At 35.5% G+C, this 12834-nt stretch overlaps 1 protein-coding gene across 1 annotated transcript; it reads left to right on the top strand.

Moving 5' to 3' along the window:
- Positions 1-435: 435 nt before the first annotated feature.
- Positions 436-10481, top strand: LOC101735724 (uncharacterized). The gene is made up of 7 exons (XM_004922344.5): positions 436-832; positions 1399-1674; positions 2078-2419; positions 3211-3536; positions 3620-6217; positions 9033-9144; positions 9904-10481. The coding sequence occupies exons 1-7, from the start codon at positions 548-550 to the stop codon at positions 10432-10434; spliced, it is 4470 nt and encodes a 1489-aa protein (XP_004922401.3). The 5' UTR covers positions 436-547; the 3' UTR covers positions 10435-10481.
- The last annotated feature ends 2353 nt before the right edge of the window (positions 10482-12834 follow it).

Raw genomic sequence — 12834 nt, forward strand, 5'->3', positions numbered from 1 at the left:
ACTTCATTACATGATAATATAGTAACCACACCTTTTTTTTTCCTACCTAAGCTGGTAGCCTTGAGAAGCTATTCCAGCGTAACCTTAACTAGTGGGTGAGCTCACGGGGCTCAAACATGACGACGTTGCTAACACGAACCCTAGCAAGAGCCGTGCTTCGCAGAATCTACCACCGGATCGGAAACGCGACCCACTGAGAAGATCCGGCGAGAAACTCAGTGGGCTGTGTCTGACGGTTAATTAACTCGTCGAGCCCTTCGTCGCAAGCGACGGGTTCGACGAGAACGGTGACCGGTGCTTGAGGTACCTAAAAGCACCGTTAGTGGATCGGGAGGATCCGAGATGACGTGTTTTGGGCGACGTCGACTGCTTTCCATTCTTTCCGCAGGATCGGGAATGAACCACACCACACCAACACACACTAAATAGTAATGTGGGTGGGTGTGGTAAAAATGCTAAAAGGTCGAGTTGCCATTTTAGTAACAGCCGTAAAAAAATTAAAAAGTGAAAATGATAAATATTAACTAATATGTACGAATAGAACAAAATGCAGAATAATGGATTAAAACATTTCCATTTTAATTTTAAAGACATATTATTGGATGAAATAGCTTTGGACGGCCTAGAAGGCATTGGAATCGATTTGCTATGGAGAAGAATAGAACATCGTCTGTCTCTACCAGTAACTCAGAAAATGAAGATACGCTTATGGAATACTATAATTAATTCAAATAGTTTATGCTTCTATTTGCTGCCAGAACCCGTGCCTATATTTCCAATTTTAGACAGGTTTGCATTAGTTGATCCAGATAGTGGTAACTTCAGAGATCCTGTAAGTATACAACATAACCTAAGTAAGACCATGTCTTTTAAATTTCAAGCAATTAAATTGATGATATAGACACCACCATGCAGATGTTTTTCAGTATAATATTTAAGATTGAAGCGCTTATTATAATAGTATATGTGCTACCTTAACTCAGCTTGAAACATAATTGTTGTTGTCACAGAAAAAAAGAGAAGTGCTATTCCACCATATATGTTTACAAAATGCCCTACCATTTGATAAGATTGTAATATGACCCTTTATCTGTAAAATAAGTTAATTAAGTTGAGGGCCCACCTGATCTTAATTGGTCACCCAAGCTGACAGACGTCATGTTGTCAGAACTATTACTGATATTGACATAATAATATGAGGTAGAATTCTTATCAATATTGTACAGAGGCTCTTCGGACCAAAACACAACTGCTTCACTACAGAAAATAGGTAGTATATAGTAACTACCTATGTAAACTTATAATACACTCTTCTATTATTCATTACACAAAATATTCAATTTGTCCAGTATCTTTGGACTATATACGCTAAAATCTAATATTTCCATTTTATTTTAGACTGAATACATTGATGGGCCCTATGAATATAATCCAATTGAGAATGAATATGGTTCTTGCAAGTATTACAGAGAACGAACTCTTTTACCTAATGAAATTATAAGATGTATATCCTATGATGAGGTGGTATCAAAATATGGAGATTTATTAGTGATTGTGGCAAACATAGAAGCACGATGGAGGGCTTTGGGCCCACACTTGCCTATAACATACCTCAATTATTTGTCCAACATACATTACTGCATATTGGAGCTTATCGGAAGATCAAGAGAAAATGTAAGTTAAAATTACCACTATAGCATTTACCAAAGTTCTTGGTTAAGTGTCTTACCTTACTATCTATCCTAAGCCTTTGCCTGGTTGAGTCTAGTATTAATTAATTATATTTTTAATTTAGAAGACATTTTAAAATTACAATTGCTCATTGCAAATGTACGATATCAGATATAATTTCCCATAGGCTAAATACAATAGAACTGCCAGGATATCTGTGAAATACGTTAGATTTTCTCTCATAATTAACTAAACTGTAATGTTATGTTATCAAAATTTTAAAATACATTTAAGTAAAGAAATGAAATCAAACAATTCTAAAATTAACATATCAATATTTTGAAATTGCCAACATTTCACCTGAATTATAATACTAATATGAAAAATAATTTCATTTTCACTCCAGGGTCAAATGACAATTGGTACAAGTAACATCAACAAAATAGTTAAAGAACCAAAAAGTCTATTCTACCATAGGAAACAACTGCAAGATTTAGACTTAATAAAAGTACAATATGTTACGCAAGTACTAAACTCAAGAGGTGTAAAAAGTCTAATGTTGCGACTCAAGAAGTACCACCAACCAAAAATACTTACGATACCAAAACAAGGGGGCTTGTATAATATTGTGGAGTATTTAAAAAGCAAACCTGATTATAGTGAAAGAACAGAGGTATTAATAAAAAAAGGCCTGCTGACTTCAGCACAAATAAAAAAGATGAAAAAAGGAGCTAACATATTCAATATTGTAAGTATTGAATTCTTCTTTTAGTTCTTATGATAACTTGTATAAAATAAATAGACCAAGTTACTATTTGTCATAAATTTGACTGAGTGAAAGAAGTATTGAATAAAATCTGTTTTTTATTTCACTAAGAGTATTGTATTAGAATACTGCAGTTAATCTATTAATATCTGATAAGTTATCGTATTTGTCAATACGCCCTTGCTGCAACATCCAACTTTTTTATATTTTTTAGATGGGTGACCAAGCCCTCAGCCTACCTGGTGTTAAGTTCTTACTGGAGCATTCTTCTTAGACACCACAATGTAAATAGCGCCGCTCACCTTGACACATAAGATCGAAATTTGACTTTGATGTTTAACAGCAGTCCCATTTTCAAGACGAAATGTACGATTTAAAAAAGAAATATTATACTTTGTGGGCTCACAATACGTCCATTGATTATTACAGTTTTTATTTTAATTCCACGATATAATTATTTTTTTGGGAAAGTAGTTTGTGAACACATGTTAGGTGCCATTTGTTTTTGTTGTAGTCCTGTGGTAACTCGCTGGTACTTAGGGCCCTCACAAGTTGTCTCCTCTTACGCTTGCCCCTTGACATCACTGCAAGTCATGTCAGAAGTCCTCATCTCAAAAGTAACAATTACTTAACAAAAACTGATATTGGATTTGAATACCGGCATAGTATATTGGAATACTTAATATGAGCACAGTGGGCGATACCAATCACCTGTTAGGCTCTCTAATGTTCTTAACTGCAAAATATAACAAGTTTCATATCAAAATTTCCAGGAAGACAGAGAAGTGATTGATTCTAAAAAACAAAGAGTAATGAAAAGAAAATATATTCAAATCGTACCTCAGAGTGATGAGTCCTCAGATTCAGAAGACGAAAACAATGTGGAACCTATCAAATGTCAGTACAAAGTAGGTGTGACAATATTAAGGCAGGCTTATGAGTTACTACTAGCAGCAGGCCGCAAGGGTCTAACTCAAGTGGACATATCTAAGATGCTTGGAGTAGAAGTATATACAAGTAGAATAATATGCGGTGTATTCAAGGCAAAACATGTTGTACGCGTTTTTCTGGAAGATAAAGGTAGACAAAGAACTGCAAGGCAAGTTTTTGTTATTCTTTTGTTTTTATAGTGTAAGTGTTTTACTTTTGACAAATAAAATAACTTATTCAACAATGTTTCAGGTACATTGCTATAGCTAATACTGAAAAAATTGATGACACATATGCAACAGAGAAGAAAAAGTTTCTAGAGTACCTCCAAGAAAGCACGAGTAGATGTGATAACGACCAATCTGATTCCACTGAAGTTGCAATGGCAGGTGACATTCAGGATAAAACAAATACAAGTGTAACTAATGACCCAGACAATCCAATAACTGAAGTTAAAGTTTTTTGTGACCTAGATCAAACAAAAATAAAACCACTATACACCGAAAGCTACCCAACTTTAAGACAATTAAGATTTGCTAATGGCGTACTCAAAGTTATTAAAGAGCGACTATGTGTATGCGGATACATATCGCTCAGCACTCTTGTCGCTTCAGAAATAGGCGAGACTCCGTTAGATGCTAAATGCTTCAAAATCTTTTTACAAAAATTGGCCAACAATGGTCACATTAAAATGTACCGAGTAAAATGGCCAGGATTTCAAAACAGATACACGAATTTCATTTGCGCCTCACATGTGAAAGCGACGGATGATATAATCAAATCGAAATACAAAGAAATAAGCGTCAGAGCTGCCTGGAACGCAAAAGGAAAATTAGTCAAATCAAATGATATTGGAAACGCTTCAAGACCAATAAACTTAACACCGTATCCAAGATATATGAAACTTCAAAAGCTACACGAATTCATCATTAAGCTTGTATATTTCGAACCTATAAAATCTGAATCACACAACTACCCACAGGGGTTTACCACCCTGGTCGATATTATACCGGAAATGACTGTACAATTCGCCATCTGTTTGTTAAAAAATTTATCAGATGTTGGCAAAATGAAAATAGATGAGTCGTTGTTTAATGTTAAATTACGTGATGCCCCAAACGATCTGTACACCATGATCTTACAGTCTACAAATTTGACAACCACTGTAAGAACCGCTGTCAAAATGTTAGCAATGTTCGGTCTTGTGCAACTCATTTATCAATCGGCAGTACTTTCAATTGACCATAATAATACCACAACTTTCTTATTCTACGTTAACAGAAATGCTAAAATTATTGACACAACAGGCGTTTGGCCTAGGCTTATCGCAAACCCGAGCGTCAATGTTAAATCATATCGTTTTAAAACTTTTGATGATGTGAAAGATTATTGGGCTACAGTCCAAAATATAAGCATAAACACAAAGATAAAACTAGTGGATCGCAAGCGTAAAAAATTCACTCCTCCAATACGCAAATTTGATGAAGTAGCAGAGCACGATAACGGAGAACGGTATGGCGATGGGCTAGGAGCCTGCGGTTTCGATTCCTTTTTCTATACGGAAATTCCTCGTCTCTGGCTATCAGTATATGTAAAAGCTGCCAAGTCAGGTCCACAAAAACAAATCATAATACCTAAGAATGTCAGGGCGGCTAAACCTAAGAAGAAAAGAAAAAAGCGAGCAACTGAACTTCAGAAGGGAGCAAAGAAGAAAATCCAATTAGCAAGAACTAGAAAAAGGCTGGTTGAAGGTCCAGCAAGTTGGACAAAAGAAGAAGACAGAATTATAATACTCAGCAAAGTTGCCATAACAATAATGAGTCCAATTTCACAACCCGGATGCCTCACAGTCAGGAACGTGGTTGCTAAAGATATACTTAGTATCAAGGATCCTATGAAGAATCAAGGTGCAGTGCACAGACGTGCTATTGCTCTCGAAACAAACGCGACATGGCAACATGAAAAGGAGTGCTTACTGAACGAAATGAGTCGAAGACGCTTCGTTCAGAAATACGAGGGGCAGTTAAAAAAAATAAGACTTCGTAACTCGGGTAATATGACTAGATTTTTACACGAGGCCAGATTGGTTATGTTGGAGTTGATGTGGATCTTATATCAAATCGTGCAGAGCAGTTCGTTTACGCAAAAACAGCCGTGCATCGCCTTAGACATCGAAGATTTTTACAATAAATTTACTATAACCCCTTCGACGGGGAATAAACAGTTTCGTCTCTACAAAGCTCCTGAACAGGCAGCATTGAAAGAAGGAATAATTCTTTCGTTGTTTTTATCATTCAACCAGGAACCTAATATAGAAATTAGTAAGAAAGTTTTCAACGTCCTAAAGAAGTATCCTGAGATGACATTACGGGCTGCCCTCGATCAGCTGAGGAAAAGTGGAGCGGTTTCAGCGAAAGAAAAGATTTTCAACAATTATTTGTACAGAATTAATTTCGAAGATTCCGTTAAGGCCTCGTATAAGATTTCGGCTAGTTACCAACGCAAATGGGCCGACAGACTCAATTCTGATTTCATTGATGATCTTGCGGCTATTGTTGATTCTGAATTACCCGAAAACAGCTTCAAAGGATCGAGCGAGTTAAACTGTTTCTTACTGGAGATGCAAGCTGCTAATGTATTAGAAATAATTTCATCTACAATTCCGGTAATCGTAGATGTTGCTGGAACATCGATTATTTTAGACGAACACATAAGCGTGCTCGAGGTCGAAACTAAATATCAGTTGAAGTCCGGTACGCTAACATTAAAAAATAAAACACAGTTTAAAAAAATGTCTAAATATATGAACGATTTCGAATGTTTTGATGCTGCACTAAAGGAATTATCCAGGTAAATAATTAAATATCAGTTTTCATTCATTGAATTTGCGCATTTCTAAAAAGGGGCTAGGAAAACTTGTCCTCTAAAGGAATCTTTCAATATCAACTAGAAATATTATGCTGTTAATGTGAACCACACATACATGAGTATCCCATAGACACAGCCCACTGAGTTTCCCGTCGAATGTTCTCAGTGGGTCGCAATTCCGATCCGGTGGTAAATTCTGTGAAGAACTGCTCTTGCTAGGGCTAGTGTTAACAAATTATCGCAGGTTTAGCCCGGAAGTTGACCTACTCCTCCGCGTATAGCTGGAATAGTCACTTTTTCCACCTGCGAAGAGGTCGGGAAAAAAAACATTGTGAAAACAAAGTGAAAATTTAATTAAATAAATTAACAGATGCCTTCCTCTACATCTCATAGGACCGGGGAGCCCGTGCATCAGCTAATTTTTAAACGATATTGCATTGCAGTGTATTACAGTGAATAAATTAACGATAAAATTTGTAGATCACGATTTCTTAATTTCGTCATTCAGTTTTTAGTTCCCATGGATCCAGATATACAGGGTGTCCCAGAATGAATGGATAATCCTTGAACCCCGCACGGGACAGCTCTCCAGCGCTCAGAAAAGAATATTTAAAAAAAATAATTCCAAGTGATACCCAAAATATGATTTTTTTTAGAAAAACATACGTTATTTTTACTTTACTTCACATTCATGTGCACAACGGCCACAAAGTTATGAAATTTGTGTAGTTTTTGGTGTTATCTTATTCCTGATAGATTATACTACTAGAAATACTTTAAATAATATAAGTATCTATGATACTTTTTTCACAAACAAAATAAGAACTTTAATTTTTAACCTGAAATTTGATATCAAAATAATTTTGGCGTAGTTTGAGAGTGTTTCATGTAAAAAAAAAGTATAAAAACGTAAGTGGCCAGCTATTTTAAAAAAATGCGCAGCTCCTACAGCTTACAAAATGGTATCATACATCTTTTTATCTAATACCACTACGAAGTTATTGCTTTGGTTGTATTAATGCGTTTTAGCTCAATTACCTTCGGTGGTTGTGATGGTTGGTAGGTGGTTTTAAATAATGTAGGTACACTCCGTACACAAACACAAACAGTTTATTTAATCACATACACACAAGAAGTTAACAAAGAGAAAGAAGGAGTGACAAGCACAGAGATAGGTTAAACAACAACAAACAAATTATCGAAAAATAAATACTTTTTGTCCGAACGATATGATGTGTAAACAATTCCAATCTTTTAACTAACTGCCTACCTTCTCAGGCACTTTTTCCATTAAGTTCAGGAGATCATTTTGCAAAAACTTTAAATAACTATGAGAAAATAAATTTGCCGGCAGTTCGAAAGGAGTAATAATTATCCCGTTTAATATACTAGTCAAATAAGTCTTGATTATTGATCATGCCAATACTAAAGACATTGTGCTTGACGAAATTCAGCAAGACCCCTCTGTAAGAACAATATCACGGCGTACTGGAATCCCGAAAACGACCGTGCACCGTGTACTGAAAATAAATAAATATCATCCTTACCATATTAGACGCGTCCAAGCTCTGCAACCGAGAGATTACGATGCAAGATTGTTTTTTTGTCGATAAATGCTTGCAAAAATAGAAGAAGATCCACAATTCTTTGGAAAAATTCTATGGAGCGACGAATCTACTTTAAAAAAAGACGGATACTTTAATATGCATAATCTGCACAGCTGACAACTCTCGAATCCAAATTTAATGCGAGAAGAGAGGTCGCAATACCAGTTCAAAGTAAATTATTGGACTGGTATATTAAACGGGATAATTATTGGTCCTTTCGAACTGCCGGCAAATTTATCTTCCCATAGCTATTTAAATTTTTTGCAAAATGATCTCCTGAACTTAATGGAAAAAGTGCCTGAGAAGGTAAGGGAATCCCATTGGCTACAGAATGATGGCTGCCCTGCACATTATGGTACAAACGTCCCTTCTTATTTAAATGCCACGTATCCAAATAAATGGATTGGTAGTTTGGGTTCCATTTTGACCGTTCCAAATGAACGACGCTATGGACGTTATCTTAGTAGAGCCTCTAATAGAAGATATCGAGCGTGTATTAGAGTCGGTGGCAGACAACTTGAACACCTGTTGTGAATAAAGCTTGATTTGTGTACACCCGACTTTTTATTATTATTAAAATTTATTAAGACTTATTTTTTAGTTGTATTTACTCTTTTTGCATCTCAATAGCAATAACTTCGTAGTGGTATTAGATAAAAAGATGTATGATACCATTTTGTAAGCTGTAGGAGCTGCGCATTTTTTTAAAATAGCTGGCCACTTACGTTTTTATACTTTTTTTTTACATGAAACACTCTCAAACTACGCCAAAATTATTTTGATATCAAATTTCAGGTTAAAAATTAAAGTTCTTATTTTGTTTGTGAAAAAAGTATCATAGATACTTATATTATTTAAAGTATTTCTAGTAGTATAATCTATCAGGAATAAGATAACACCAAAAAGTACACAAATTTCATAACTTTGTGGCCGTTGTGCACATGAATGTGAAGTAAAGTAAAAATAACGTATGTTTTTCTAAAAAAAATCATATTTTGGGTATCACTTGGAATTATTTTTTTTAGATATTCTTTTCTGAGCGCTGGAGAGCTGTCCCGTGCGGGGTTCAAGGATTATCCATTCATTCTGGGACACCCTGTATATAACGAATTTCATTTTTACGTTCAAAATTTAAATTTAAAATAAAAATAATAAAGTAAAAATTTTAATATATATAAATCTATCCCCAGACAAGCTACTATACCATCTAAAACAAAACAAACATATCCATGTGCAGAGGGTAAGGTCCTGAAATACATTGTTTCAAAGGGTGAATCCGGTGCAACATTTTATGAACTAGAGGTAAGCCGAATAACATTGATGAAGTGTTTCAACCGAACGTAAAGCTGACTTTCTTAATCAAAAGTTTCCGTGAAAGCCAGTGATATTGAAATGGCCGTACCATAGACAAAATATATATAATTAAAGTATGGCCAATTTTGAAGGAGACATTTTATTCTTTATTTTCTTTTGCTATCAACTATTGACCTCTAGCTCATCGTTCTCGTCGAACCCGTCGCTTGCGACGAAGGGCTCAACGAGCAAATAAACCCATAGACACTGCCCACTGAGCTTCTCGCCGGATCTTCTCAGTGGGTCGCGTTTCCGATCCGGTGGTAGATTCTGCGAAGTACGGCTCTTGCTAGGGTTCGTGTTAGCAACATCGTCAGGTTTAAGCCCATGAGCTAAGCCGGCGACGCTGACATGGTCTCTCCAGACCATCAGCTTAGGTAGGGAAAAAAAGACCCCTAGTTTACAGTATCTCTTAAACTACTTTATTCAAAGACTATTTGAATATTATAATGAGTATTTATGTATTTTGAATATTATAAATAATTTAATACAATAAGCTATTTTTTTAAATCGGTCGCATTTTTTTTTTGTTTATGAACCTGAGTTATTATTATTGTTTATCTAATAATGTTACTTCATTTAATCATTTTTGAAACTTAAATTAAGTATTCAGTCGGACGCAGAACTTTTTAATAGAAAAAAACTGGTTAGTTTCACTTAGATAGATTTTATTAATCCATTTCACGTAACACATTTTTTTTTTTTCAGAAAATTAATGGAGACACTAAAGCACTCATACAACAATTGGCGGATTTGGAATCTGCAAACATCATAAAACGCATCGGTTACAACGAAAACATTTTAATTTCTATAAATTTTATAGAGAGCTTGACTATTAAAATAGATGACAAATACATTATACCCACGCCCTGGTTGAATACCGATGCCACAATAAAACAAGATATATTCCTGAAATGGGCAGGCGTTTTGGTAAGCAAAATATGCGAATACCCGGGAGCTACAATACAGTATCTGTCGGATCAGTGCGAGTATCTAAGTTGCAGAGCGGTCCAGGATGTGTGTGTCTTCTTAAGTAAGATGAAATGCGTTGCACTAAGCTGTGTAAAGACAATAGAACCGGATCTATTTTCGGACGATGATGTATATACGGAAAGTACTGAATATAATTGTTACGAGTCATTTAACAACATAATTGTTTATCCAATCAAAAACTGTACCTGCCGTTACGCATACGTGAGAAAGTTAATGGTCTCATCATACAGTAAAAGATCAAACTAACCTATGTATCGAACTGTAATGCTTAAGTAAAGATGAATTTAAAGAAATTTACATTTTTTTACATTATATGTAAGTATATACCTATTATAGTACTTATTGCTATCTATCTATCTATATAAAAATGAATTGCTGTTCGTTAGTCTCGCTAAAGCTCGAGAACAGCGGGACCGATTTGGCCAATTTTGGTCTTGAATTATTTGTGGAAGTCCAGAGAAGGTTTAAAAGGTAGGTAAATATGAAAATACTCGGAAATAAATAAAAATAACAATTTTGTTTTTCCTTTGACGTCTCCACCGTCGGACGGATTTCTTTTGTTTGTTTTAGTTTATTTTATACAAAAGTTTAGGTCTTTTATTTATAGATTGAGGCACTACGAAGTCTGCCGGGTCAGCTAGTCGATAATATTTAAGGGAATACAGTACTGGGCATAAATAAAGTTTAGCATTAATAGTCTTTGGGAAGATATAAACGTTCCACTTTCAGGTAATTATATCGACTAGCAATCGAATCCAAACCCGTGAGATAGTAATCAGGTTCACTAACCACTCGACCGACGAGACGATCGAAGTCAATTCAAAGATTAAAGAAGAACAGGGTTGAATGTGCAAAAAGCCAAATCTTGTATTGTTATTATTTATGGGTTGAGTGTTGTATCAAAAATCTGATTTTTTTATCTTATTGCTGGGTGAACGAGTTCACGGCCCACCTGGTGTTAAGTGCTTAACGGAGCCCATAGACATCTACAATGTAAATGCCGCCTCCTACCTTGAGATAGAAGTTCTGAGGTCTCAGTATAGTTACAACGGCTCCCCCACCCTTCAAACCGAAACGCATTACTGTTTCACGGCAGAAATAGGCAGGGTGGTGGTGCCTACCCGTACGGACTCACAAGAGCTCACGAGATAAAACGGTCAGTGTGCTTAGTGTGAGTTTTTTGACGTTCTCGATAGCGTAAAAGGACTTTTTGAAGGGAAAGCGAGGAGTGAAGTTGTGTGATTTGTTTTATTTTGTCTAGTTAGTGTTGCTTCAGGTGTAAATATGTAATAACGGTGGTTTATTAACTGTTTAGTATCTATGAAAGTGCAAAAAGTCTCAGTAAATGACCACCATTTTACTGCGATTATATTTCATCCCATATCATCTCATCTCATTTCATTTAAAAAACTTTTCATTAAAATTAAAATAAGACTTGACCTAAAGGTCTTAGTTACTAGGTCATAAAATCCCTTAAAAAAAGAGAGCGTAAAAATAAAATTAACTTTTAACATTTGCCTACGTTTGGCAGGAGCGCTGTTCCAGCTGCATACATATCTTAAACTAGGTTTCATACTTCAATAATACAAATATGAATTCACTTTTACGCTATCGAAAATGTTAAAAAACTCACACTAAGCACACATGTTGAAAGTCGAGGATCACATTATATTTTTAATTTAATCTATATAGCTTACTGCATACAAGGCCAAAGACTAAAGTAATGTAAGGAAAAAGAGAGCCCTCTTCTTTTTTTCGTATTCAATACCAATTGGCTTCTTCTGATGCCATGTGATTGCACTGAGAAGATGTGGCCTAAAACTCAGTAGGCTGTGTCTATGGATTAAGTTGCACGACGAACCCTTCGTCGCATTCAACGAGTTTGACGAGACTTGCGATCGGTGCATGAAATGCCTAAAAGCACGTTAGCACAAAGACATGTTTAAGGCCACGGCGGCTGTGTGTAGTCGGGTATGTAGTTACAGGCGACCTAAATAAGAAGATTATTGAGAAGTGCCACTTTTTCGAGAAAAATTGTGTACTTTCACAGATGCTAAATGGAAAATAAAGCACTATTATTGTACTTTGAAATCTGAAGAAATACCAAATTAACAAAATAAAACAGTCTACACTTCGCCCTCATTTTCCACAAAAACCCAAGAGAGCCGTCTCAGGTCATCTTTTCTAACTTATTTAAAACAGTAAACCCTCATAATCACACATACCTATACCTATAGTGCCAAGTTGGACAAGGTGCATAACAAATTGCCGAAGATCTTAAGTTTGGAACCGTATTATAGGCTTTATTTCATTAAAGATAAATAAATTAAAACCCATTCTAGGTCTAGCTACCATCTGAAGCGAACGTTAATTTAAAATCGAAATAAAAACGTTTAAAATCAGAGAAGGCGTCAAGCATCCTTGTAGAAATAATAATAACCGAGGACATGTGATACACGGTCCACTTGGCTCCAAATTAAGATTCCTTGTACTCTGGGAACCAGTGACCATTATTATTACCAGTATTATTATACGGTTAAATTTAAACAACACATAGGTATTAACTACCCGGCAAAGGCCAAACAAAGATGTCACAGAAATGGTTTCCCGGTATGGAAATCGAACCCACAACCCTCAGCCCAACAG

This window comes from Bombyx mori, chromosome 19 (genome assembly GCF_030269925.1).
Source record: "Bombyx mori chromosome 19, ASM3026992v2".
Taxonomy (NCBI): Eukaryota; Metazoa; Arthropoda; class Insecta; order Lepidoptera; family Bombycidae; genus Bombyx; species Bombyx mori.

Coding starts and splice junctions, on each gene's coding strand:
- LOC101735724 (XM_004922344.5), top strand. CDS start 548: ATGCAGAATAATGGATTAAAACATTTCCATTTTAATTTTAAAGACATA. Junction 833..1,398: donor GTGGTAACTTCAGAGATCCT/GTAAGTATACAA, acceptor ATTTTATTTTAG/ACTGAATACATTGATGGGCC. Junction 1,675..2,077: donor TCGGAAGATCAAGAGAAAAT/GTAAGTTAAAAT, acceptor TTTTCACTCCAG/GGTCAAATGACAATTGGTAC.